Source organism: Chelonia mydas, chromosome 2, assembly GCF_015237465.2.
Source record: "Chelonia mydas isolate rCheMyd1 chromosome 2, rCheMyd1.pri.v2, whole genome shotgun sequence".
Classification (NCBI taxonomy): domain Eukaryota; kingdom Metazoa; phylum Chordata; order Testudines; family Cheloniidae; genus Chelonia; species Chelonia mydas.
The window spans coordinates 258,225,963-258,253,500 of record NC_057850.1 but is presented as its reverse complement, the minus strand read 5'-3'; the positions used below and the strand labels follow the sequence as shown (position 1 = coordinate 258,253,500).

Here is a 27,538-nt window from a genome sequence, read left to right as displayed (position 1 = left end):
CGCTGTCACCCTGCAACTGCTCAGCCAGGAGCCCCGGCGCTGCAGGCGGCACTCCTAGACCGCCGCCGCGATGGACGGAGGCCTGGCCGGGTGGCAGGGCTCGCAATGGGCACAGAGGGGAGCCTGTCTGGGACACGTCTGCACCAGACAGCCAAACACCCCAGGTACGTCCACCCAGACCGTCTCCTGAGGGCAATGCAGGACCGCCAGGGCCTGGCCTGATTCAGCGTGAATGTGGCTCCCGCCGGTTCCCCCGATCTACCCCACTGGATCAAGCCATTTCTCCTCCATCTCCTCCGGCTGCACCGCCAGCCCTGGTGAACTCTGGATTACACCTGCCATGGGTTTGGCCCATCTAGCTCGGTCCCTTGAGCGGGTTCGTTGCATTTCTCTGAATCCCTTCCAGCCTCTTGGTGCAGCGCTGGCTGGAGCTAGATGCAAGGGGGCCAAGGAGCCAGGTCCCCAGAGCCACACCTTGGTCACTCACAGCCTCAGGGAAGGCTCCCTGCCACGCCCAGCCCTGGGGGCCCCCTGTTCCCAGAGCTCCATGCTGATATCATCACAGGTCAGAGCCAGGTCTGATCCTGCTGCCCTTGAAAGCTCCCGGCGGTGGGACCTGGAGCGGGCCCCAGAACCGATGCCGGGGCCCATGGCAGAAGAGGGGTGCAGTGGCAGCAGGCGCAATGCCCGGCTCTGCCAAGTTGCCACAGAAACACGGTCCCTGCAACAGCCAGCCTGTGCCTCACACCTTGTCTGCCTGCTCCCCCGCCCCTGCCTTCCAGCTGGCGGCATCCCAGCAGGAGACAGGCTCGGGGCTTCTCAGGGCTCTTCCCAGCCAGTGCTGATGGCACCAGCCCCTACCTCTGCAGCCAGCGACCCCTGGAGGGGTGCACGCCATGACCAGGTGGGAGGGGAGCACAGGCTTCCTGGGTGAGCCCTTGGCCTTGCTGCCAGGTTGCCAGCAAAGCTACTGCCCTCTGCGATGCCAACCTGGGCTGGGACCTGCCTGACTCCGCTCTGAGCCTCTGGCTCGCCCGGGTAGTCTGGCTGTGCCCATCACGGTGGCCTCTGAAGCCTCTTTACTCCTGTGTCCCCAGTGGCGTTTCCCTGCACCCCGCGAGTGACAGCGCCAAGCTGGGAAAGCGGCTCCTGCGCTGGGCTGCAAACTGGGCCAAGCTGGCAGTGCCGCCCGTGGCGTTCTCCCCTCTCCTCTCACCTTGACACCTTCCCGCTCTCCCTGCTTTTTTCTTCCCCAGCTCATTAGTTAGTCTCAGCTGTTAATGAGCTTTCCTGCAGTTACCTAGCAACCATCTCTGGGCTCAGAGCCATCTGCAAAGTGGGACACCAGCTAGGCTCCTTCTGCTGAGTGTGCAGGGCACCAGCCTGGCCCACCCGGCTGGATCTCGCTGCAGCCGCATTCTGCTCTGACAGGTTCCTCTTCCCTGCCCCGTGGGGTGCAAAGCCGCTGAGCCCCGATGCACCGAGCACCCAAAGTGCTTCTCAGCCATTTCTGTACCAGGCTCCCGCATTCACCGTGGTGGGAAACCCAGGTTGAGAATCCTGGGCTCGGGCCTCCCGGGAGACCCCAAGGCCAACATGGGGCTGGGGTGCAGTGCTGGGTGAGCAAGCGATCCCCGTGGCCTCTGGGAAATACCCGCCTTGCTGGGGAACATCTCCGGCACGTGGGGGCTGCACCACGCAGAGCAGAGAGTGTGTGGCCGGGAGGTGATGGCTGGTAAGGGCCAGATACGGGGAGCCAGTGGACTGGGATACAGGGCCCTGGGTTCTGTTCCCAACTCTGGTATCAACATGATCTGGAGCTTTGGGCAAGCCACTTGGCTGCTCCCTGCCTCAGTTTCCCCATCTGCTCAAAGGGGAGCCTGAGACCTGCCCTCACAGAGGTGCACTGAGGCTTAGCTGGGGGGCCATACAGTGCTCTGCAATCTTCGGATGGGAGGAGCTGCGTTTCTCAAACTGTGGGTCGGGACTCCGAAGTGGGTCATGACCCCATTTGAATGGGGTTGCTAGGCCCAGCATTAGACTTGCGGGCACCCAGGGCTGAAGGTGAAGCCCCAACTCCACCCCTACCTGAGGTGGCGGGGCTCAGGCTGCGGCCCCCTCTCCCCTCACTGGGGGCAGCAGGGCTCGGGCTCTGCCCACCCCCAGCAGGGTCATGCGATAACTTTGTTGTCAGAAGGGGGTTGCGGTGCAGCGAAGTTTGAGAACCCCCGAGCTAGAGGAACGCACCGCGTGAGTTCTCCAGCCAGCCAGGACAGCAGCGAGCACGCTCTGCTGCCTGAGGGCCGGACGGAGGCTTGTGACACCGGCAGCGCCAGGGAAAGCGTGCCGGGGTTTGCAGGTCGGTTAGTGAGCTCCTCAGAGCAAGCTGCTCATCATTTCAGGCAGCAGCCACACGGACTCCCAGCCACCAGGCCAAAATCATCTCAGCAAGGATGCTAGCGCCCCACTGCCGCCCCCTTCAGCCCCCCACCCTGCAGAGTTTATGGATCCTGCCACGCTGGGCACTGCTCCCTGGGGGACCCTGCCTTGGCCTTACGGCGGGGTTGCTGGCGTCTGTAATGGCGACCTGGCCTGGGACCAGCCCGAGTTGGCACTGCTGTGGGGTGCGGATCAGGGGAGCCCGGCCTGGGGCAGACACCTACAGCGGGCTAGTGCTAACCACAGAGTGTGTGGGGAGACGCATGGAGACGGGTGAGAGCACTCTGGAAGGGGCTGTTTCTCTGACCCATCTAGCTTTGCAGGGTTCCCCGCAGTGACAGAAGGCCGCAGTTCCCCCACCCCAGCCGAGCGCCCTGCCGTCACACCGGAGTTTGCTTCCCTCTGGGACTAGCTGGCTTGGGCCCTGCAGTGCTCTGGGAGCCAGCAGGCCTGGAAGCCCAGCATGTTGTTTATGGCTAAATGTCTCGGCTCGGGGTTGGAATAAAACCGGCTGAGGATGCTCAGGGCTCAAGCACTCCCCAGCTATAAATCTGGTGGAGCCGGGAGGTGCGAATTCCCTGTGCTCCGTCTCCCAGACATCCAGCAGGAGAGAGGGTGATGGACCCTGCTGGGGCTGTCCTCCTGGGAGCACCTAGGGACCAGGCGGTTGGGTGAGGGGCAGTGGGGGAGGGAAACCAGTTACAAACAGAAGATAATAAGAGTAGTAGCTTGTGTCTCCATAGCCCCTTTCATCCCAGGGCGCTTTACAGACGGGTATACGAGGCTGAAATGCAGCCACCTCTGGGGTGGAGGATGACAAGCAAGCAATAGAGCATGCTGCACGACAGCTGGGAGCGGGCACTTTGAGCCAAGGGCGCTGGGGCAAACCCCAACTCAGCTGCAAAGGGCCAGGGCCTTCCTCCGCCTGCATGGTAGAAGGCATGTGAGTTTGTCTTGTGGCTAGTCAATAGGGTGGCTAGTAGCACGGTGCTCATTTCAGACAGCAAGTCAGTGGCAGGGCCAGGAAGAGAACCCAGGAGTCCTCACACTGTCTCCAACACTCAGAATAAAAGGGCCATGGGAGCTTTAACTTCCAGCCCAATAGTCATGCCCAGCTTGGAGGGGCCTTGTTCTGCCATCAGACCTGAAGGCCTAAAGGAGTGTGGCGTAGTGGCTGGAGCATGGGGCTGGGATTTAGGAGACCTGTGGTCAAACCCTGGTTCGGCCGCTGGCCTGCTGGATGACCCTGGACAAATCACAGCCCCTCTGTGCCTCAATTTCCCCGTCTGCAAAATGGGTTTAATGACACTGCCCTCATTTGAGCAGCGCTTTGAGATCTGAGCAGGGCATTACTAATTATGCCCATCAGGGAGGGAGCCCTTGCGGAGGGAGCGAACTCCAGCGGGAGCTGCAGTGGGGATCCAAAGAGATGGGAGGCAGTGGGACACTTGGATACCGACGGCGAGGATTATTATGGGACACACGGCAATTCTGTGTGTGCCCGTGTCTCGGGGGGCGGGGGGGGAAGGGCAGCGAATGGAGCAGCAGCTGTCGCTGGGTTAAGAAGACATGAGCGTGGGGCAGGATCAGCCCACTGCATTGAGCAGGGAAGGCTGCTACGTAGCTATTAAGACAGGACAAAAGAGAGCCAGGACTGAAATGCAAATGACAGCCAGGAGCGGAGCAGCTGTGGGTCTCTTAAAGGGGCAGTCACCTTCTCGGGGCGGGGGAAGGGGAATACTGGGGCCTGGGGAAAGATCTGGCTCTGCACCCCCCACCCCCCAGTCTATGGGGAGCCTAGTGCAATGTCAGTCCAGTTGGACAGTTATTTCCTAACACCCCGCCCCCCCACACAATCAGGCAGGGGCTGTGGTAGAATGAGAGTTCCCTGCCCCTGCCCGGGAGCAGAGATCACCAACGATGCTTCACATTCCGCCAACCCTGAGGCCTTGGCTGGGCTGGGACCGAAGCTGGTGGTGTAGCTGCTCTGGTGAAAACCCCTCGTGTCGACACGATGAACACATGCCCCATGTGACTTGCACTAGTACCGCTCTGGGGTTAGCTACACCAGTGTGCATAGTGCCTTCCCGAGGGGCTGGCACCAGTGGCTAAAATCCCACTGGGCACATGGCCTGAGATTGCTCAGACTGTGGAAGGGACTGGAGGGAAGAATAACCCTGGGACCCATAACCCTAGAGTGTCCTGTAGGGCACAGTCCTGCACTGGACTCCTGGGCATGACCTGGAGGGTCTAACAGGCCCCTCCTATGGTGATGCTATAAACAGCAACTAGCTACATTCCCATTTCACAGATGGAGAAACTGAGGCACCAAGCAATTAAAATGGCTGGTCCAAAGTTACAGAGGAGAATCGGTGTCAGAGCTGGGGACAGAAACCAGACAACCCCGGCTCCCAGTCCTACACTCACCCTACACTGGCAGGGGGTGGTTTAGCCCCTGCAGTCTTCAGAGCATCCCGTTTTCTTGGGAGACAAGGCAAATATCCAGCCATTCTCCCCCCAAACTGGGATTAGGAGGAAGGATGCTTCGTTCAGGGGCGACCCTCCCACTGCTAGCCAGGCACAGTCATGGTAAGAACGTACACAGTCCCTTTCTTCTGGGGATCTCAAAGCCGTTCACAGAGGGAGGGAATGGAGGTCTGTAAATTAAGTGACTTGGCCAAGTCTCTGGTCCCAACTCCAAGCCTGGTGCCCTGTCATCCATCCCTCCGTCTGTCCATCCATCCTGTAAAGCCCCAGGAAGGAGGGGGATCATTCAGGGAGGGGCAAGCGGGGAGTGAGAGAGGCACTTCAGACTGGAGAGGAGGTAAGCCAGGGAGGGAGACCTCAGCCTGGGGAATGGGCTCTCCAAAGGGGTGGAAGCACCTTCGACAGAGTGGGGCTGTAGGGAATAGTCCAGCCGTGGACCCCACGCACATGGGCTAGCCGGGGCCAGTGCGACATTTCCATGCCCTGCTGCTGGTCCCTCTGGACCACATCGACCTGCTGGCTCTAATGGGGCACACCCGGGACAAGTCTGTGCCAAGGCGGCTACAATCCCCTGCTGCCACCCTTCAGCACCACGGCCAGCTCCTCAGCCACCAGCTGATCCAAGAGCACAAGGCTTCCCAGGAGGAACCCCCAGCTCTGCCCAGCCCTGCCTGCTCTTCCCCAAGGCCCCAGCGCCCCAGGGAGCTGACAGATCCCTGCCCGGAGGCCAGCTCCCGGGTGAAGGCCCCACCAGTTCCAGCACAGAAACCAGGCCGGGGGTCCCCTGGATCTCCGCCAGCATGTTACCGGCTGAGCTCTTGACCCACCCAATGACAGCTCGGCTCAGTGGGAGCTGCCAGTGAGCTGTGTGCGTGCGTGTGCGTGCGTGTATATGCGTGTACACATGCACGTGTGGGACCCAAGAGGCAGTGGAGCCAGGGGAACTTTCCCCTTCTCCCAGCCCTGCCGTGGGGGCAGACTCACGCCCGCTCTCCGGTGTGTGCTGCCCTCCCCTGCCATGCCACATCGCTCTGGACGGGCCAACTGGCCTGCAGTGGCACTCACACCAAGGGACCAGAAAAGCCACTGGCTCCTGGGCCAGCTGCTCCAGGAAGGTCTCTGGGTTACAGGGCGTGTCGGGGGGGTGCGATGGGCAAGAGCTGAGTTCCGGCGGGGCGGGGCAGCCCAATCCTGGGCACACGTCTGTCCCAACCTGCATCACCAGAGCCGGGGAGGGAGAGGGAGCGGCTGGGTGCTCTGGGAGTGGGGCAGGGGCGGGCTGGGGATCTGCCCTGCTCACACTGCGTCAGTCTGTCTGCGTCCGTGCGAGTCCGACAGCATCCGTCATTCTGACCCGTCTGTGTCGATCTCCCCGCAAAGGGCGGTTGCTGGCCCTTTAAGAAGGCCCCACCCTGGGAGGGGCGTTACCATCTGGGGGCCCATGTGTGGGGCGGTAATGCCCTACAATCCACTTTGTGACAGTGCTCCGGGGAGAGGGGGGGCCAGCACACAGCCCCCTCCCCCCACCAGCTCTTTTCTTCCCTGCGTCTGGGCAGACCTGTGCCAGCAGCTGCCGAGAGCAGATGGCGCCGGCTCGCCCCAGATCCCTCTCTCCTCCCTCGGTCAATCCTTCAGGGGCTCCGGCAGACAGACATCCATCTGGCACCTGCTGCTCCGCAGGGACTGCCGGCGCAGAGCCAGCCTGGGGGGGTCAGCAGTGCCCTGTCCACCAGGCTCGCCCTGCAGCGGGCACCGTGCTGCCCTCACCTGCACATGCTGCGCCCTCTCCCGCCTCCGCCCCACGGCCCGGCCCCCACGCATACTACCGACCTGTTTTGCAGCGACACAAAGCCCCTGTCCGTGGCACCGGGCACAGAACGTTGCCCTGCCAGTACTGGGCAAAGGGCGAACCAGATCCAAAGCCCCTGCCTGCCCCTGGGCTCCTCACTCAGCTCAGCTGGGGGTGTGCCGCACAAAGGGGGCGAGCTCCCTCTCACGACCCCCCCAGGCATGTACATACCTACACACCCCTGCCCTCCCCCACCCACACATGGCTTCTGTTCTGTCCCCGCCCCGGTGCACACCCTCACCCAGCCGCTCTGCAGCACGGCCACACGAACGCACCCGCTTGTGGAGACCCCACTCTCCATGCTCGGGCCCTTGTGTTCCCTGGAGGCCAGGGAGGGGAGCAGCCCGCAGCCTTGGCGAAGGCTCGCTAGCACCCCTGGCTGTAACCTGCCGAGCCTGGGAGCTCTGGAGCTGGCTTCATGCCCCCGGATCCGGGCTCAGCCCCCTCCCAGCCAGCTCCCACACCTGCTTTGCATCACAGTGGCAGGGGGAGCAGCAGGGTCAGGAAGAACTCTCTAATCCGGCCCAACCCCCCACCCCAGATGGGAGCTTGTGGGCAGGCGCCCCTGGCCTTCAGGCTTGCTGTCGTGACAGCTGGAGGCTGCAATGGGCCCGCGTGCCTTTGCACAATGCCTGATTAGGAGATTAGGCTGTGAATGAGCCTTTCTGGCAGCATGGCTGGTTCCCCCTCAGCCTGCACGCCCCCCGCCTGCCCCCAGCCAGGAACCAGCGCCAGCAGCATCCTCAGCTCTCCACTGCCCAGGATCAATGCCCAGCATCCCTGCCAATGCAGCTACTCCAGATTGGCACAGGCTCCTCTCCCTGCCAGTGCAGACACACTCCCTCTTGTACGGGTGGTAATGGGCCGTGGAGCCTTTCGACTCTTGTTTGTGGGGTTGAATCCATCCCAGGCGCCGCCGGTGTCTGAGAGCGGGTCGTAGACTACAAAGCCAGAAGGGACTGTTGGGATCCTCTTCTCTGACAGCCTTTATAATACAGGCCCAACCCACTGGGAGCAGGGTTTGAATGCGTGGTGGGGGGGAGTCCTGGTGGATTTCAAGCCCAACACCTTAACCGCTGAGCCACCATGGCCGGATAATTCGCAGGTGTGGCTCAGATCCACTAGCCACAGCCGGTCACCTCGAGCCGCCTAGTGACAGTGACCAGTTGATAGTTGTCTGGTGGCCTTTGTGTGGGGAGCCAGAGTCTGAACGGGCCAGTGGGGCCAGAGCTCCTGTCACCCAGCCCGTCAAGAAAGATACCACAGGAACAGCCCCCCTGACCCACCACTGTCTCGTGCAGGCCCTTAGTGCTCGGGAAGAGGCTCAGGCTGATCAGTTCCTTCTTCCAAGGGAAGCTGCCATCAACTGCAGGCTTCTTCAGGGCTGAGCCAAGTACTAACCCCTGCCCTAGCTGCCGTTATCCTCTGCAAGGGCTACGCCCCAAAACTGGAGTCATGCCACTCCACTCAGCGCTGAAATGCTGCCACCTCTGGGGTGGAACACAGCAGCTGCTCAACTGCACACAGCAACAGCTACACTGGAGTTTAGGAGAGAAAATCTGGACTATAGCATTCAGAAGATACCTCAAGGGAAATGTAATTATTTGGCTGGACTGTGGGGGACAGAGCCCTAAAACACCACAAGATCTGTAATGGTCGCAAACAGTCAAGGTCGCACTTTACAGCCGATCTGCAGGACAGCATCTCCCTCAGCACCATGCCAAAGCCTTGGGTTCATCTCTGACTCCCAGGGAAGAACACCAGCACCACCATGGTTTTCCCATCCACCCCCTGACCCAGCTGTGCCCGGACCCCTTGCCCCGTCCCTTCTTGTGTCTTGCACCAATGCCATCACTCACGTTTTGAAGTGGTCCACCAGCACCCCCACCAGCTCCCCAACTCGGTTGTCCTCTTCCGGCTGCATCTTATGGAAGCAGATGACCAGGTCGTCGTGGGTCTGGGTGTGAAACACCACCAGCTGGTCTTGGCAGCTGGTCACGCTCACCCCCGTCACCTGTACAGCACAAACACGCTCCGGATTAGTGACACGCCAGGCCCCCTCGCTGAGGCAGGGGGCAGAGTGCGATTCCTCACATGGCCACCAGGGGGCAAAAGGCAGGGCGGTAGCTGAGCGTCTACGGTCTATTGCTATTGGTCTTTCATTTTCTAAGCCCACCCACAACCAGACGCCACATCAGCCAATGAGATGGCAAATTGGCTAGTGTTTGTTCCGCACGGAGATGATTCTGTATTCTGATTGGCTGACGGGAGGAGATGTGGCGGGGTCCAGGTGATGTCATCCCCACCAGATCACATGTTCCTCTCTGCCATGCGCCAAGGGGTCCATCATGCCCAGAGACTAGGCATCTCCCCTCAGATCTGCCCCCTGCGCGGCACCAGCTGCTTTCCCGGAGCACCACGGAGAGGGGAATTTCCTCCAGGGCACAGGAGTTAAGGATAGAAAAGGCCCAGGCGATCTAACCAGTCTCCCTGCAAGTTCAGGACTATTCCCTGCCCCAGCATTGCCAGCTCTTGTGCCTTTATCATTAACTTTGCGGTACCTGGTGTTTCTATAAATCTCCAGCTCCCGGAGTCATGTGATTGTGCAGAGAAGAGGAGGGGCTGAGGTCCCTGCGACGGCAGGGAATTGATTTGGTGAGCGATGCCTAGATGATCCTGCCAAGCGACCCATGCCCCAAGCTGCAGAGCAAGGCAGGTGTTTGAGGCCTGTCTCGTGATTTTTGACCGTTTGGGGTGGTGACGCTGTTGCTGCTGCGTCCTGTCCAGGTTTAATGCTGTAGTAGCATGGTGCCCTCTGCCCCTCAGTGCTATTCACTGTAACACCACAGAGGGGGCTGCAGGAAGGAGCAGCAGCTAATGGTTAGAGCAGAGGATGAGGCATTGGGAGTCCTGGGTTTAGTTCCTGGCTCTGTGGGCAAGTCACTGCATCTCAGCTTGCTGCTTCGTTCAGCGCTCCTTAGAAGAGCGCCGGGGTGTTATGGGATTGCAGCCAGGCGGGACATGGACTCTGAAGAAAAGGACCTTCAGAGATTCTGTGCTGAATACCTTGGGAAGGGCATTTGGGATTCTGCCTCATTACCCAGGTCTTGGTTTTCCCCATGAAAGGACATTTTCCAGCTGCTTCAGGATCAACTTCCAGCAACGCTGCCCCTAACCACCCTGCTTGTCTGCACTGGGGCTCAGGAGTCTCTCAAGAAATCCCACTACTGCCCCCAGCCAGCACTGGAAGGGGGACAGAGCAGCTGAGCCTGGTCTTCTCCATCTCTGCTCTGCCCACATGGCTTCGATCAGGGCTGCTGGCCGTGGTACCCAGCCTGCTGATGATCCACCAGAGGAGATGGGAGGGCTCAAGCTGCCCCAGGAGCTGTGTGCTGGTATAACAGACCCCATGCTCTCCCAGCGTGATCCATGCCTTCCTTGGGGGGAGATCCCATGGGCACCCCCTGCTACTGCTGTCTTCTCCCTTGCATGACTGACATAAAGATCCCATTGTTCTTGTTTCCACACTCAAGTGTCCACGCCTGTGAGACACTCCCTGGCCCCTGGCCGGCAGCCTTGGCAGAGAGCCCCAGGACTGAGTGGGTCATGGAGGCTCAGCTCCCCTCTCGGCCCTGCAGGGGTCCCGGCAGGGCACAGCTGTGGGCTGTATCAGGGACCGTTGCCCTGCTGTCCCCACTCTGCAGACAGGGGCCTTGCTGTCAGAGCAGCCCCTTGCACCGGGCCAGTCCCTGAGGGTTACGGCACCCCCTGGCCCAGCTCATGGGGCACTCACCATACTCAGAGGCAGGGTCCGCATCACCTTGTACTCCTTCCTGGGCTCCAGCTTGTAGAGGTGCTGGTCCGTGATGAGAATGGCCCGGTCCCTGCTCTTGTTAAAGCGGTTGATCTGCATGGCAGGGGAGACAAAGTTACCTGGAGTTGGGGGAGAAACACAGCCAGGGCCCTGAGCAAGAGGCAGGCGGCCGGGCCAGCCTGCAGGCAGGGCTTTGCCCAGGGGTCCCCAGCTCCCTGCCCGCTCCCATGTGCCCCAACCCTGCTGGGGAGGGGGGCTCCCTCCTACCCTCCCAGGAGCAGCCACTCAGTGCTCCACTCTCACGGACACCCGATCCCAAACCTTCCTCACCCCTGGCTGCTTGGAGAAACAAGGGTGCTGAGGACCCGGCAGAATGGGGTCCCCGTGTGTGTGTGTGTGTGTGGGGAAACGGCCCATCAGCACTATGGACTGCAGGTGGGCCCAGAACTCCTGCTGGATCCTGCCATTCTCCGAGCCGGCGGAGAGGGGGTCTCCCCAGGCTGGAGGGGCTGAAGCAGGCAGTGTCCAGCACACGGTGCAGGGCCATGGCAGGAGGGAGGGGGGCCCAGCCCCCAGGGGCCCTGCTGCACCAGGCTCCTCACCTTGCGGACATGGCAGGAGAACAGCACCGAGCCAAAGTGCACTTTGTCCTTCAGGGCCTGCACCCTCCTGGCGAACTGGGCGGCCATGACAGGGTTTTCAGCCACCTGGAGAGCAGAACAGAACCGGGGAGAGGCTCCGTCAGGCAGAGAGGGGCTGCAGGAGGATCTCCCCGTGCCGAGGGGGAGGCAGAGCTCCCTGTGCGGGAGGCAGGCTGATTTGGCACGGAGCGGGACGGGGCTTTCGCTAGCTTGAGCGCGACTGTGCCAGTAACACCGCGTGCTGCGTACTCGGCGGCTCCCTGGAGCTAAGCAGGGCAGGAGCTGCTCGGCACTCGACTGGGAGACCCGCGCGGGGGGGCCGAGGAGTCAGCTGCTGATGCTCTTCCCTGTTTGTCAGCACTGAAGTGATACCCGTGGGGAGGATAAAATCCCACAGCAGGCCCACTCAGTCTCCAGCCCTTTGCCCACCCATGCCCAGCTGGGATCTGTTGCCCCGTGGTAGCACCCTCTGGGCCCAGGGTCTTACTGCCTACTCCTACGGCCTTGATGCCTCCCCAGCCCTGAGCTCACTCCTCTCCCTCAGCCTGATAGGCCCCTGGATGGCCCTGGCTCCATGCCGTGCTTTACAAGCCCTTTGAGTTAAACTGGTGCCCCCACCCCAAGTGTTCACTCTCCATGCCCAATGGGCAGCTGGGATGAGAAGGCCCCCGTGCCTTGCTCCCATACTGGTTTGGAGCCGGTTTTGTCGGGTTAGCTGGCACTTGTGAGCTCACTAAAGCCAAACAGGTTTAAATCCAAGTGCCGGTGTCCACCCTGGGAGCCTAGAAACTGGGTCAGGCCGAGGACAGTCTAGTCCGGCCTGCTGGCTCTCCTAGGGGCCAGCGCTAGGTGCTCTGGAGGGGAAGGTGTCGGAACCCACAGGAGCAGATGTGCTCCCCACAGTAGGTCTCACCCTGATCACTAAACACAAGAGGTTGGTTTGAGTCCCGAAGCAGGAGTGTGTTAGCATTAACAATGGTCACTCTGGATAGTCCTGTTAGCCAGATAAACAGCCTTTTGGAATCTTGCTCAGTTCTTGATGTTGGCGTCATCCTGTGGCAGTGAGTTCCACAGGCTGATTACATCTTAAGTGAAAGTGTTAGCTCAGCAGGTGCAGCTCTGTATGCAGAGCCAGGCTATGCATCCAGTCTGTGGGCCTGGCTGCTCCCTTTGCCTCAGAGCCCACCGACACATTTAACAGCCAGCTTCCTTGGCTTCCTCTCCTCCAACTCATTCCTAAAGGCCCCAGTGGATACAGGATCCTTCACGTCCTGACCTAAATTTCGCAGCTGCGTGTTATTACGGTGGCTGCATTCCAGCGGTGTGCATGGAATTTGTGGAGCACTTTGGATTGACGGGCCCAATTGAAGAGCTGTTATGATCCAGTCCTATGGCAAACTAGCACGAAACCATAAACAGCAGCAGCCACCCGCAGAGGCGTTTACTCTCGGCTCAGACACAAGGGCCTGATCCTGCTGCTAGCCACAGCAGTGTAAATCGGGAGGGACGGCGAAGCAGACAGCGTGAGATCAGAATCAGGCCCAAATCAAACTCTCACACGCTCCTCTCCTGGCATGAAATGACCGGAAGGGGTGTGCAGGGTGTCTGCTCCGCTGCCTTGTGCCTCCTTGTGGGGACTATCCCAGTGTTCAGAGCCCTGCCGGGGTGAATTCACTGGCGGGGCTGGGAGATTTCCACCACACAGGCCCTGTTTGACCAGCAAGTGCCATGTGGCCATGGCCGGGCCAGCTGTGGGGTTAATTCAGCCCCCATGGGCAGGGTCCCGTACAGCCAACGCTTTCAGCCGGCAGCAGCGTGGGGCTTTGTCAGCTGGAGAAGAACAATCTAGCCTCTCCGAGGGCCCGAGCGAGAGCTGCTGGAGACAACCTCCCATTCCTGGCGAAAGGCAGGTGCATCTGGAGATGTGGATGCCCACTGTTCAGGGAGACGCAGCACTCAGAGTGTGGGACTTGGAGAGGCAGGCACAGCCCCAACTCCCCACCCCATGCACCCCCGGACACGAGCGGCACGCATGTGCACAGACACACCCAGAACATGCCCAGCACGCTCCCACGGAGCCACACGCTACACGCACAGAGACGCACACATGCATAGACAGACGCCCGGCGCATGCACACAGGCAGACACAGAACTCCTGCTCTCACTCACACAGACACACACACATACACACACAATGCCTGCCCAAAGCACACCCGTGCAGACATCCCCCCCAGATGAACACACAGCCAGCTAGTATAGGTCTCTGGCCACACACAAACACAGCCAGACCCGCCCCCCGCCCCCCCAATTGAGTTCCCCGGAAACATGCTGGCTTGGATCCTCCCGGGGGAGAGGAACACTGCGGCCCCTCTGGGGAGCTGAGCCGCAGCCCAGGGAACAGCTGCCAGCGCAGGAAGTAGGCAGCAAAAGGCCGCTCAGTGTAGCAAGGAGGCACCTGCTCCTGGCAGGCTGCTGAGCCAGAGGAGAACAAGAGGCCAGTCAATGCCCAGCGTGGGCAGCGTGGTGGTGGGCAGCTCTTGGTCCAGGTTGGCATAATTGAAGGGATGACCCTGATCCCCAGGGGAGACCTGTCACCCCACCGCAGCCTAGTTGCCAATTAGCCTGGCACATTACCCTACTGAGGAGGGATGGGGAGTTTTGTTTCCAGATCCAGACAAGTGGGGGGCGGGTGAACCCCCCCCACACACTCTGCCCACAACTCAGTGACTGAGAGACACTGGAGCTCAGAGTCACCCTGGCAGTACCAACCGGGGAGGCAAAGAGAAGGACTTGCACACTGGCACTCAGCCTGGCACTAGGCAGAAGGGAGCCGCACCACACAGTGGGCTGAGGGGGAATGGAGATGGAGTAGCACAAAAATGCGGCCACTTCTGAGGTGGGACGCAGCTGCCGTTTAACATCCCGCAGCAATGTGGCTAAAAAAAAAAAAATCGAAGAAAACGTTGCATCCAGCTGAAGCCACAATGGGCGCCAGAACGTACCTCAGAACTGGAATCTGGCCGGGACCCCTGATAGTTACGGGAGCGCCCAGGCTCCTCAGTGTCAGATGGGCACCGCCTGTGGGCGGCCCCGCGCCCCCTGCACTGTACAGGGGTATGGACTCACAGAGAGGAACGCTGTCACTGGCACCGCTCCTGGGGTCTCCTCCCAGCCACACGCTGCTTGGCTTGCGCGAGCCGAGGGACCCCCAGCCATTCCTTCTCAGCCTGGGCATGGGAGGGGCGAGGGGGCAGAGCCAGGAGAGCCCAGAGGAGGAGGGGCACAGGGGACCAGCCCCGGGGAAACAAAGAGAGAAACGGGGCTGTAACGAGAGCCTGTCGCTATGGCAACTGGAGCCTGGCAGCAGAAAGCACCTGTGGGCGTCGAGAGCAGATGCTTGGGCGGGCAGCTGCCTCCCCCGCCCCTCGCCCAGCTGGGAAGCCCCCCGAGCACAGCACCCACCTCCCCCAGTGCTGCTTTCACAGCATGGGAGCAGGAGGATGCCCTGCCCCCTTCCAAGAGAGCAGCGCCCCCTGCTGGATCACCGAGGCCACGCCAATTCCCCACCTGCCTCCCATCCCGAGCCCACTCTGCCAGCGTCACTGGCCCAGCAGCTCCCCGGGCCAAAGACTCACCGACGACAGGTAATCCCGGCCCCAGTTCCTCTGGCAACCCCAGTCTTTGCGCAAGCCCTGCAGCACTTCCATGGCCGCCACCTTGGCCTGGATCTGCGGCATGTCCGAGGGAGGGATGTTCTTCACGATCTGCCTGGCTCGCCACCTGCAGCGAGGGGAGGGGGCTCAGGGATCCCGGCTGCCCTGCTAGGCTCCTGGCCCACCCCTGAGCGCAGCGCCCTGGCCTCTAGGGGGCAGCCTCACGCACAGCATCCCCCCCGGGCAGGCTGCGAGCCGGGGGCCTGCATTTGCTCTCCTCGGCTTATCGTAAAGCATCGTGCCCGGCTGCCACTGGGCATATCCTGTGGGGATGAAGCAATCACTGCCTACCAGTCAGCTGGGCACAGGCCGAGCTGTGGGGGTGCGCGGCTGGGGTAGCCAGGGGGCTGTGGGTCAGGAGGAGGGGCATGGGCTGAGCTGGGGTGGCGGGGGACGGTTGCCAGGCTGCACTGTGGCTGATTCTAGCCTCGTCAGCGAGGGGCCCAGGGGCAGCAGGGCGTGCGTCCAGGGTGCCACCCCCTGGCGTTACCTGCGGAAGAGCAGCTTGCTGTTCTCCTGGAATTGCGCCAGCACCGCCGGTGGGTCGGGCCACTCCACGCTCTTGCCGTAGTCGGCCATGCTGCGCACCGCCTGGAAGCGGTGCACCAGCTCCAGCAGGTATGTCTTCACCTTGAGCCGCTTGTAGTAACCCATGATGGTGTAGATGGCACGCAGGTACCGGCAGCGCCGCCGGGCCAGGGCCCCCCGCCACGCCTGGGACAGACACGCAGACCCAGTCTCACCTCTGCTGCCAAGGCCCCACATGCCAGCCCCCAGGACCCCACACCCAGTGCCCTGCGGCCATCAGGAGAAAACCCCACGGCCAGCGACTCTTGCATTCAGAGCCACACAAACCATGGGGCCATCTCCAGCCCCACACCACGTCTCCTCTCTCTGCTGCAGGAGGATTCCAGAGCCCTTTACAAACCAGGCACATGGGGATCCCTCCACCCACCACCAAAGGGCAGCCACCTCTGGGGTGGGAAGCAGCAGCTGTTTCGCATGTGGCAATATCGCACAACCGTTTAGGGCAGGAAGTGAAGGAGCTGTTGGCATTGACGTGAAAACGCAGAGGGAATGACGGCAGGAAAAAGGCAGCCCATAGCACAGTGGCTCTAGGGCCTGGGAGCCCAGCCTGGGCTGGCTGAAGAGTTTTGAACCAAACCTTCTACTATCAGAACCACAGGTGGCTCAGTCACGGGGAGAGGCTGTGGTGCATCATGGGAGATGTAGTCCGGGCAGAGGCATGGTCTATAAGGGAGGACAGGGGTCTGGGGGCGCTGCGGGGGCCCAGGTGGACACAGGCTGGTGTTGATAAAAAAAAAAAACAACTTTGATGTTTCCCAACTGAAATGTTCTGGGATTTTTCATTGTACAAAAGTTTGGGGACAAACACTGAGAAATTGGGATTTGGGGCAGGGCGGAAATTCCGGTTTCCCATCTGATTCTCCAGCGGCCACCCAGAGACACGTAGACTTTCTGGGGTGCCGGGGATTCCCTGCCAAGCCCCACTCCCCTTCACCTCGGGGGACCGGGCAGTGCTGCAGATGCTGGCACTCGGGCCCTGAGGACTCTGGGGCGGGCGCTCACCATCAGCCCGTAACTGGGATGCTCCTGATATGACCAAGCAGCTCCTCAGCCAGACACTTCGTCAGCTGGCGGGAAATCTGCTAATGGCGCCACGTCTGTAGATAGTAACGGGGTCGGGGGCTGGCTCCCGCGGAGCAGCAGCTCCAGGGCAGCCAAGGAGGTTAGGGGGCGTGGAGCGGGGCAAGCACAATCAGGGGCCTGGACCCGCAGGGCACAGCGAGCACCTGGGGCCCAACCTCAGCACTGCGCCCCTTCATCGGACCTCGCCTGCCAGCAACCCAGCTCCATTAAGTACTTGCCGAATCACGGGGAGTGCCTGCCCTTCCCTGCCCTCCCCCTGTGCCCATGTCCTGACTCCTTCCCAGAGGTTCAGCGCCCGATGGGTGGCTGGGATCAGAAGATCCCGGTGCCCCGCTTGCTCTCACATGTGCCGAGAGGCTGCTGCCAGGCTGCGCTGAGCGTGGTGACAGCCGGGCAGGCTAATCCGCTCTGACACCACAGCAGCTGATGGACCCTGACGTCCTCCTGACCCAGCACAGTCCCCACGGGAGTGGGGAGGGGCCATTCCCAGGTGCCAGGCAAAGCCATTGCCAGAGCAGGGTCTGTGGCACCGGGACATGGGAGGGATCAGACCGCAGCTCACCCCACCCACACGGCAAAGCCCCTGGGGGGCAGCTCTGGGGACGGACGTCCCCGGCTCCTGAGCACACGTGGCCCAACCTGGAGGGGCTTCTTCTCCATGGGCCAGTCTGGCACTGGCCTTCCTGCTGAGTTTGCTGCTCTTGGTACCAGCTGTGCGGGTGGGGCTCAGGACACAGACACGCCTCTACAGACTCGGCTCACAGAGGCCACCCAGCAGGCAGGTGGGGGCACCACCACCCTGGGACCCGGCTGATGCCGCCACACCCCGTCTACAGCGTGGGTGCTGGGAATGGCCGTGATACTTGGTCCTTCTCTAGCGCTGTCCGTGTGAGGATCTCGAAGCCTTGTACAGACAGGAAAGAACAGCTGCTCATGTGGAAGCCTCACGCAGAGAGCACGGTATTTATCCTCGCCCTGCCCCTGTCGAGTCAGGAAGGGTCATCGCCTCATTTCATAGATGGGAAACTGAGGCAGGGAGTGGGGGAGTGCCCGGCCCGCCGTCACACAGTGAGTCAGCAGCATAGCCAGGAACAGATCTAATCCCTAGACCCCACTCCCCTCCCAGAGCAGGGGGTAGAACCCAGCAGTCCTGGCTCCCAGACCCCCTGCTCTAACCCCTAGCCCCCACTCCCCTCCCAGAGCCGGGAATAGAACCCAGGAGTCCTGGCTCCCAGCTCCCCCTGCTCTAACTCCCTCACACACACGGAGGGGATCACTTCTCTTTGCCTGGGGGGGGCGGGTAGAGCAGCTCAGCAGCACCCCTCCAGCACCCCCTCACCTTCTGCAGCAGGAGCACGATGATGGGGATGAGCTGGGCCCGCTCCTGCTCCAGGCAGAAGAGAGTCTGGGGCATGCGGATGAAGAGCTTGGTGTGGCCATAGGCCACGTCATCCTGGAAGCCGTGCTGGTCGATGAGGGCCTGCGTGGCCTCCTGGTCCGTGGGCATGAGGTGGTTGGGCCACGTGTACTCGCAGGTCATCTTATACCTGAGCATTGAGACAGCAAGGTCCTGAGCACGGAGAGCAGCCGGGCTGGCCTCCGGGGAAGGGGCAGCTCTGACCCATGGTGGGGACCGGGGTCAGGACGGAGCGGGAAGGGGAGGTGCAGCACAGGGCAGCAGGATCATAGAAGATCGGGGTTGGAAGGGACCTCAGGAGGTCATCTAGTCCAACCCCCTGCTCAAAGCAGGACCGATCCCCAACTAAATCATCCCAGCCAGGGCTTTGTCAAGCCTGACCTTAAAAACCTCTAAGGAAGGAGATTCCACCACCTCCCTAGGTAACGCATTCCAGTGCTTCACCATCCTCCTAGTGAAAAAGTTTTTCCTAATATCCAACCTAAACCTCCCCCACTGCAACTTGAGACCATTACTCCTTGTCCTGTCATCTGCTACCACTGAAAACAGTCTAGATCCATCCTCTTTGGAACCCTCTTTCAGGTAGTTGAAAGCAGCTATCAAATCCCCCCTCATTCTTCTCTTCCGCAGACTAAACAATCCCAGTTCCCTCAGCCTCTCCTCATAAGTCATGTGTTCCAATCCCCTAATCATTTTTGTTGCCCTCCACTGGACTCTTTCCAATTTTTCCACATCCTTCTTGTAGTGTGGGGCCCAAAACTGGACACAGTACTCCAGATGAGGCCTCACCAGTGTCGAATTGAGGGGAACGATCACGTCCCTCGATCTGCTGGCAATGGCCCTACTTATGCAGCCCCAAATCAGGATGGGGTGGGGTAGCCAGGAGCCAATGGTGGCAGGATGGGGAGGTGCAGCTGGGCCAGCTGGGGCGGGAAGGGGAGGCTCCGCAGGGGGCAGCAGGGAGCTATGGTATTGGGCCAGGGTGGCTGGGCCAGGGGAAGCGGGACGGGGCGGGAGGGCCAGCGGGGTTGGGGCGGGGCCGGAGGGCCAGCGGGGGCAGGCCAGCGAGGGCAGGTACCTGAGCAGGAAGCGGCCGTAGGGCTGCCGGTAGGCGAAGCCGGCCCGCCGGACCCGCACGTTCTCCAGGAGGCCCAGATACTCCACCTGGTGGCGGCAGCGCTCGGCGTCAAAGAGCAGCGGTGACTTCTGGTCGTTGGGCTTGATGCAGCGCACGTAGTACGGCTCCTGGGGGGAGGGGGGGGTGTCACTGAAACCGTGGGAGGGGCCCTCGAGCGGCTGCTGGGACCGTCGCTCTGGGGCAAGGGGCTGAGGCTCTGGAGAGGGGATGCCAGTGCAGGGGGTGTCAGGAGGAGCCCCCAGGATGGCTGGGCAGGGAGCGGGGGGAGCGGTGCCAGGCCAGGTCGTATGTGGGGACCAGTGGGGAAGGACCCCAGGGCTGGCAGGAGGGGACAGGAGGGGTCACCTGCTTTGGGAATGAGCGGGTGCCCCTCGAGGCCTCTGTCTCCAGAGACCCACCCACGAGAAGCCTGGGAAAGGCAGGGCGGCCCCAGGGGATCCCCCCGCTGCAGGGTGAGCCAAGGGGCGCTGACGGAGCTGGCTACCCAGAGCCAGCCAAGGAGTGGGGCAGGGGGCTGGACTTGGGGCCCGCCAGGCGCTGGGAAGTGGAGGTGCAGGCGGAAGCCCCGCAGGGCTGGGACAGCGGCAGGGTGCGCTTGGGGCCTGGGTGTGAGCCTTGCCGCCCCAGAGGGGAAACGTGCCCCTCCAAGGGGAGCGACAGGGTGAGCCCAATGGCACTGCAGCTCCACAGAGAGCGCCTGGCCTGGGCTCTGCCAGCCACACCACCAAGCCCAGGGCCAATCGTGTGCCGCAGCACACACACTATCCAGCAGGGGGCGGTGACGCTCACCCCCCCACACCCCCACATGTCTCTTCACAGGGGCACAGGGCAGGCAGCATCTATCTGGGGTCTGGGCAGCCGGGTAATTTCAGAGCTTTGGGGCCTGAGAAACAACTATCACTGCTGAGGCTGCAGTTTGGCTCCAGTAAGAGAACCAGCCAGGCCTGGCCCATCCCCGCCCCCTCAGCATGGTCCATCCCTGTCCCCTTGGCATGCCCGGGCCACGTGTGAGCAGGGAAAAGGCATGAAATGGGAATTTTCTATAATATTTTTATGATGCCACTGCGTGCCTCAGTTTCCCCTATAGCTTGCGCGGTTACCTAGTGGGCAGAAGGGACTGTGTGCTCTCAGGACAGGCCGGCAGATAGAGGTATGACCGTCACCCAGCTGTCTGAGCCAGGCTGGGGCGTTAAAAACGACTGGCCAAGGCTGACCGATGGAGAATCCGAGAAGACGACGGCAAAGCCAATCACCAAGGACCCAGAGGGAGGGGGATTTCCCCACCTCTCCACAGGGAAGCTGGAGAACAAGGCCCGGGAAGGTGTGAGCTGGAAGGCCTCGGGGATCTCACCTGGGAGCTGACCATGGCGGGCAGATGGAGACAGAGCCGGGGCTCAGCACTGGGCTGACCAGACTGGTCTAGGCTTTAACCTGCAGCTCTCTGGGCTGAGCTAAGGGTTGCTAGGCTGCATGCCAGGCGACCAGTGCCCGTTCTGACAGCGCCGTGTGAATGGCACTGCCCACGCTTGGCCAGGCGTGTTAGCCCCTGCAGAGTGGGCAGGTCTCCCGCAGTTCAGCTTGGCTGGACTCACTGAACAGAGCTCATGGGGGTGCTGGAGGCCCAGAGGTTCAGGCTCGAAGGGGCTGAGGGCGCGTGACCAACCCTGGCAGAAGAGCGAGAGCCCCAGGGTGCGGCACACTGAAGGGTTCCTCCTAGACACCGCTCCAAAGCTGGGGGTGTAGCCCCGACCCCGTGGATCCAGGCCCCGGGGACTGTCACAGCCCCAGCCCCACTCAGCTCCCCACGAGCATAGTACAGAACTCACCGAGGGGGAGGGGGCAACCAGAGGAAACTCATGAACCTGGCCGTGGGCAGCCGGGGGCAGTCCCTGGGAAGCCGCAGGCAGTGCCTCACCTGTGTTCCCCAACTGAAGGGCAGCCCCCCACTCTCAAAGCAGCCAGGTGGTGCCAAGAGAGATCTGGAGAGGACAGGTGCCCGTGAGGGACAACACCCCCGTCCCAAGGGCAGTCAGGGCCGGGGGAGAGTGTCTCCCCTAGCCTTTCGGGGTGCTGCTGCAGGGAGAAGAGGGGCCAGCTGAGGGCACTGTGAGCTCCTGCGAGCCCTGCCCACCCCACCGCTCCGGTCCTGCCCTGGATGCACAGTGCCAACCTGCTCCGAACGCCCCTGGGAGCTCCCTGGGCAGGGCAGTGGGGGCATCGTCTTGGGGCAGGCTGTGCTGTACGCGGATGGCCAGTGTGTGTGTCACCACTGCCCTCTGCTAGACAGATCAGAACTGCTCAGCTGTGTGTCATAAGCCCCATATTGCTGGAAGGGATTCTCCTGTAGCTCAGATGGTAGGGGCTGTGTTGTGGGAGCAGGGGGGCCACTTCACAGCTGTCCCCATGGTGCTCTCATGGGTTACAGTGTGCAGCACAGTGCAACATGCTGTTACAATATCAGCTGGGGCAGTGTTTCCTTCTGGCCCGATGGATGGGAGAAGTGCTGCAGCCATGGGACAGGGACAGGCAGCTCCTCCGCTCCAACTGGGTCGATCCAGGAGACATAATCACGGCTCTGAGCCTCGCTGCAGCTCACACAGGAGCTAAATTTGGCTGAGACATCAGCTTGCCAGTGACAGCATCAGCAGCAGGTGCCCAGGCAGAGCTAATGAGCAGCTAGAGAAGCGGGGAGTGAGGAACAGTCAACCCAGCACCGCCCAGGGCTTGTGTTCTCCAGTGCCAGGCTCAGCCCAGCCCTCCTCCAACACCTGTGCCACAAGCCCGAGCCAAGTCCCATCCCCACGGCCAGCCCAGCAGCCAAACAAGTGCCGGCTAGCTGGGGGTGTCTCCATACATGTGTGGGTCTGCTTTAGTGTGCGTACATGGATAGTGCGCGTCCCTGTGTGCATCGATCGCACGTATACACCTCCACGTGTGTCTCTCGCTCTAAGTCTGCGTGGATCCGTGCAGGTATGGCTGGGTGGCCACGTGTCTACATGTCATGTCTGTGCATACATCTCCGCCTGCCTGGCCGTGTCTGGCTGGGGATGCATCCAGGCATGTGCCTCTCTCTGCATGCCTCTGCCCATGTCTGTCTGGGTGGCTCCGCGCCAGCCTGGATCCACGTGCACGTCTGTCTGGTCCAGCGACACACATCTGGGCTCCCCGCCCCCAACTCTCTCCTTGGCTCCCTCCCCCGCCTCTCACTACTTCTCTTCCTACCGAGGGCTAATTTTAGCTGCTGCAGCTTCTGGGAGCAGGTTCCCGATCAGAAATGGGAGCAAATGCCAAATGATTCACGGGTATTATTCACTGCTGCCCGTTGCCAAGGCAGCTGGGGTCCCCGCGTGTCTCCACTCAGCCAGACACACGCGCTCCCCTTTAAATCAGTTCTTTATCCTTGCGGTGAAACAACCAAAGGAAACAGCTAATTGAATGGAGCGTGTGCAGGCTGTGGCCAGGGCAGCGGGTCGGTGGAGGTCAGGACCGGGTCAAGGCTGGGGGATGCTGCTGTTCAGAATCGGCTACATTGGCCAATCTGCCACTTGGCTTTGGCTAAGAACCAGCAGGCAGCCTCTGTCCGGGCCCTCTCAGGGGCCCTCAGCTGCTGAGTGAGCCAGGATTCGCACTCAGACCTGGTTGACCTGCAGGAATCAAACCCACAGGTGGCTACACTCCAGGGGCTAACAGTGCCCTCTTAGGAGCTGGCCCTTTAAGAAGCCCGGGTGGAGCTACTCATCAGTTAGCCAATCAAATGACCCACAGGAGCAGCGGGCCAATCCGGGGAGGGAAGGGAGCAGCCTCAGAGGGCAGAGGCAGGTAGAGGACCTGGTTCCTGGGAAGGGAGGCCCTCGTGGCACTCAACAGCTCCCCCTCTGGCAGGAGCAAGCATGGCATGGTCCCAGACCTCATCCATCCGGGGCTCTCCCACCGTCAGACGGGGACGAGGGCAGAAGGATGGGGGGAACCATCCAGCTGTCTTGCCCCTGCCCAATCACCACAGTGCCCAGCCACCAAGCAAGCTCACAGGCTGCCGGGGAGCAGAGCGGGTGGGAGATGTATGGCTGGGTGTCCTGCCGGCCAGCCATGCTGCCACCCGTGGGGGGTGGCTTAGAGAAGCTGGGCAGGGAGGGGGCCGCGGGGTGGCGGCTCTGTGACTGGAGGGGTCAGTGCAGGACGGGTGAGGAGCGGGGCCTCTGAGGTGCACTAGGGGCAGCCTAGGCGTGTGGGGCTGGAAATGCCAGGAGGCCTGCCCCTCTCCTGGGATTTGGGCCCTTCGGGGACAGGGCGCTTCAGGAAGCGCCCAGGTGGCAGACATGTTTGGGAAGGGAGGTGCAGGGGCACTGTTAGAGCATAACCCCAAATGCCAAGCCTGGATCCAGGTTCTGGCCTGAGAGCCAGAGCCTTCCCCTCTGAGCGGCCGTCCAGAACTCCCTGAGATCTGGGAGAGGCCGGATCCCGAACCTCAGCCTGCCTGGGCTTGGCTCTGCCTGCTAAGGGACACAGAATCCAGCCTGGAACCAGCGGGAGGCCCCGGGCCCAGACCTATCTCGGGGTATCCCACCTTTGCCAATCTCCCATCCCTACATGCAGCCAGTGGCCACCATGGACCTAGGCAAGCTCTGTGACTGTGTAGGGCCCTGCTTGCCGCATGACACTGGCCCCAGGAGCCGAGCGCCCCGACTCCCCTGGGAAGGTCCTTCCAGGCTCCCAGTCCAGACACAGGAGGCGGCTAGAGGCCAAGGAGCATCTCCTGTGGGTGTACGGCAGGAGGTGGGAGGAGGCAGCCCAGGGAGGCTGTGGGGGGGGAACCCCCTTGCAAGTGGGGTACCCTATTGTTCAGTCACATTGGACACTGTGGGTGGGACCTCTGGCCAGCCCTGCTCACTGCCAGCAGCAGCCAGAGGGTCCTGGTGAAGCAGATGACCAAGGAGGAGCCGGGGTGGGGTGGGGGGGTTACCTTGGAGGCCAGGTTCTCCACCAGCGCCACCATGGAGTTCTTGAAGAGGGTGGCAGCCGTCAGGGGGCGCTTGGTCACCTCGGTGATGCTGACCTCGCCCTCTGGCCACATGTCCCTCAGGACAGGGTCCGTGCTGGGGAGAGATCGTCAAGGGGCATGAGAAGCCGGGAAGCCGACGGTCAGGGATGGGGACACCAGGGTGAGGGGAGAGCACGGGCCCCGTTCGTCTCTGCTGTCCAGGGAGTTACTGCAGGCAGAAGACTTTTGTGGGGAGCTCCCCTCCCGTCCCCCATATTCCCTCCAGCCTCCTGGGCCATTGCCTGGACCCAGAGCAGGGGTCCCTGGTGCCAGGAGAGACACAGGGGGAGCAAGACCCTGAGATGGAAACGGGCCACAGGGCCCAGATCCTGATCCAAGGCTCCCCAGGTAGAGCCACTGAGCTGGTTCGTTTAAAGGAAGGGCGCCACCCGCTGGCATAGAGGAAGGTGCAGCGCTGCCCAGGAGTTAGGAAGCTCCATAAGGCTGCTGTTGCCCTGTGCAAAATTGGCCTCCCACGTGTGGCTATCAACGGCGAGGGAACCCAGCCAGGGTTTGGATCCTGTCCCAACTGCCCCCAGGCTGTTCCGGCTCCAGGAGCTCCCAGCCCATTATTGCTCCCCTCTGCCTCCTGGGTTCAGTCAGGGGAACAGGACTCAGAGCCCCTCCCGCTGGTCAAAGCCGGCCCGCTGCTTGCCAATGGGCGGCCTGCGGGAGACGAGTCAGGGCTGTTCCTGGCTCCGGTGCGCATCCTCACAGTTAGCCCCCTCGTTGGGAGCCACGGCAGGGAGCCTGAGGGCTAACTGGCCTCGAGACCGAGGTCCCCGCTAGGTCATGGCCGAGACACCCTGGTGGGGGCAGCTGCCTGCACCGTACCTGCTCTGTGGCTCGATGGGGGAGGCATGTCTCAGGGCAGCCAGGCTGAGCCCCTTCTGCAGCACCAGACCCCCTGATCCTGCAGAATCTCTCCTGCTGCGGCTCTCGCTCCCTCCCCAGAGCTGAGGCTCGGAGGCCAGCCCCATGTGCCCGGTGAGGCTCAGCCCCCTGGGCGTGCAGCAGGCCTCCGGAGCCCTCACCTGTTGTACATCAGCCGCTTGAAATCTTGGAAGAGGGTGTCCTTGTTCTTGTCGATAAACCCCTCCACCGAGTACCTGCAATTCAGAGCAACGGGGGCACGGTCACCTCCAACCCCAGCTGCTCCCCTGTGCTATGGGGAGGCGGGTGCTGTCCCTCCACTCGGAACCCTCAGCCCGGGATGGGCTGCAGCTGGGATCCTGCTAGGGCAGACACGGGGAGGGGAGGAAGGGGCTGGTGGTTATCGCACCATGGGGGTTTTCCCACTAAAAATTATTGTGGCACCTTTAAGGCTTAAAGGAGCAGTGTCCTCACAGGCACATTTTGAAACGGTGGCACCTGGGTCACCTGATCATGCAGGGAGCATCCGGTTTTGCATCCTGCCACACTTGGTGTCCTGAGCATGCACCCATAACCCCTTTGGTCCACACTGCAGCCTCCCCCCACACACACCCTGGGGGATCGGGAGGAGGCTGCCCTCACCCTAGAGAGGTGGCTGACTCGAGCTGCCCACACGGAAGCTAACGTCCCCGTGGGAGGTCTGCAAAGAGTCAGAGAGGACCCCGGCATCCTGGAAGCCGTTCCCTCCCCCCGACAGAGCAGGTTCCAGCAACCCGGGGCTGTGCGTGAACGATTGCTGATTGCCTTTGCCCACGCAGAGTCAGAGCTCCGGGGAAGAGCTGGACGGGGCTGGAGAGAGGGTGACGTGATGGGACTGACACCCCCCAATGGCCGAGGGATTCCCCTGAGACCCTCCTCTCCTTTACCCTCCCACTGCAAACACGCACGCACACACACTCACCCACGTACAAACACACATACACACACACTCCTCCCAGATCCCCCCCCGATGTGCAATCGCGCACACACGTGTGCACATGCACAACCCCCTCAGGGAGACACTCGTGCCCACATGCACACCACCAACGTGCAATCACACATATGCGTGTGCACAAGCACGGCCCCTAGGGAGACGCACTCCCCCCAGGTGCACAGCCAGCTACGCCTGCTCCTGCCCAGCCCTGCGTTCCCACCCCCAGGGAGCCAAGCGCACATGGCCCGGGTCCTGTGCTTGCTCCCCGAACCAAAGCTGTGGGCTTGACTCCTCTGCCTGACTCAAGATCCCCTGACACAGGGCGCAGGCCTCCCCCCTGCCCAGCTAACAATGAGCCTTGAAATCTCTGAGCAAGCAGCCCTGAGGAGGCGGCTCTCCTTGTGAACGGCAATGCAGCGCCGCAAGGGGCCGTGGGGGCAGCCTCCCCCATGTGCCTGCGTCAGGAGGCTCCTGCGCCCCAGCCGGCTCCTCGCACACTCATCTCCCCTTCTAGGCTCTGAGTTGGAGTCCACCCGGGCACCCCTCCCCCCGAGAGACACCTGGTCCGGGCTAGGAGGAGGCTGGACTGTGAGGGCCCCTGGGATCAGTGGCGGGAGGCATTTGGGATCTGCCCAGAAGTGGGACTGTTCTTAATGTTTCCTCTGAATAGTGTGGGGGTGCCTCAGTTTCCCCTATGCAGTTCTTAAGTATCTAGGTGGTGGGATAAGGGTGCATGATCATTGCAGAGCCCTAGAGGGCAGGTGCGTGCAGGGGCCTGGACACAGAGAATGGCTGACACCCTGTTTCCTGGCAACTGATGGCCTGGGCCCTTCCCCCCTGCAAGGTGAGAGCTAAAGGGTTGGAGAACAAAGGAATCAGGTGACCTCCTGGCCTGGGAAAGCCCAGAGGAGGAGGGGCTGGAGGGAGTTTTAGTTTGGGGCTGGCTATGACATGGAGTGAAGGGCAGACGTGGTTGTCTGGCTCACTGCCCCCCCAAAATGGACCCAGCTGAGGGATCCTGTTCTCTGCACCTGCAAACTCTGTTTTAGACCATGTTCCTGTCGTCTAATAAACCTTCTGTTTTCCTGGCTGGCTGAGAGTCACGTCTGACTGCGAAGTTGGGGTGCAGGACCCTCTGGCTTCCCCAGGACCCCACCTGGACGGACTCGCTGTGGGAAGCGCACGGAGGGGCAGAGGATGCTGAATGCTCTGAGGTCAGACCCAGGAGGGTGGAAGCTGTGTGAGCTGTGTGTCCTGCAGACAGTCTGCTCACAGAAAGGAGACTTCCCCGGAGTCCTGACTGGCTATGTAGGGAGCAGTTCCAGAGCATCGCCCAGGGACTCCGTGACAGAGGGCCCCTGGGATCAGTGGCGGGAGGCATTTGGGATCTGCCCAGAATTTCACGGGACAGTCCCTCGCCCAGCCGGCCTAGCTCCGGGCCCAGAGCCCAGCACATCCTGGCGCAGGGAGGGGAGAGGCCCGGGG

The 27,538-nt window shown here is 61.7% G+C and overlaps 1 protein-coding gene across 12 annotated transcripts in view; it reads right to left on the bottom strand.

Moving 5' to 3' along the window:
* MYO1G (myosin IG) overlaps positions 1-27,538 on the bottom strand; it is an 84,579-nt gene that overhangs the window by 18,150 nt on the left and 38,891 nt on the right. For 11 of the 12 annotated variants that reach the window (XM_037891315.2, XM_037891314.2, XM_037891313.2 and 8 more), the window contains 9 exons: positions 25,242-25,316; positions 24,130-24,262; positions 19,110-19,276; positions 17,954-18,161; positions 15,434-15,657; positions 14,866-15,010; positions 11,192-11,296; positions 10,569-10,682; positions 8,635-8,789 (listed from right to left, as the gene is read on the bottom strand). In XM_037891315.2, the coding sequence (XP_037747243.1) occupies positions 8,635-8,789; positions 10,569-10,682; positions 11,192-11,296; positions 14,866-15,010; positions 15,434-15,657; positions 17,954-18,161; positions 19,110-19,276; positions 24,130-24,262; positions 25,242-25,316 (1,326 nt within the window). Of the gene's footprint in view, positions 1-8,634; positions 8,790-9,336; positions 9,476-10,568; positions 10,683-11,191; positions 11,297-14,865; positions 15,011-15,433; positions 15,658-17,953; positions 18,162-19,109; positions 19,277-24,129; positions 24,263-25,241; positions 25,317-27,538 lie in introns of those variants that run through there. The other variant, XM_043541735.1, reaches the window with a different exon arrangement.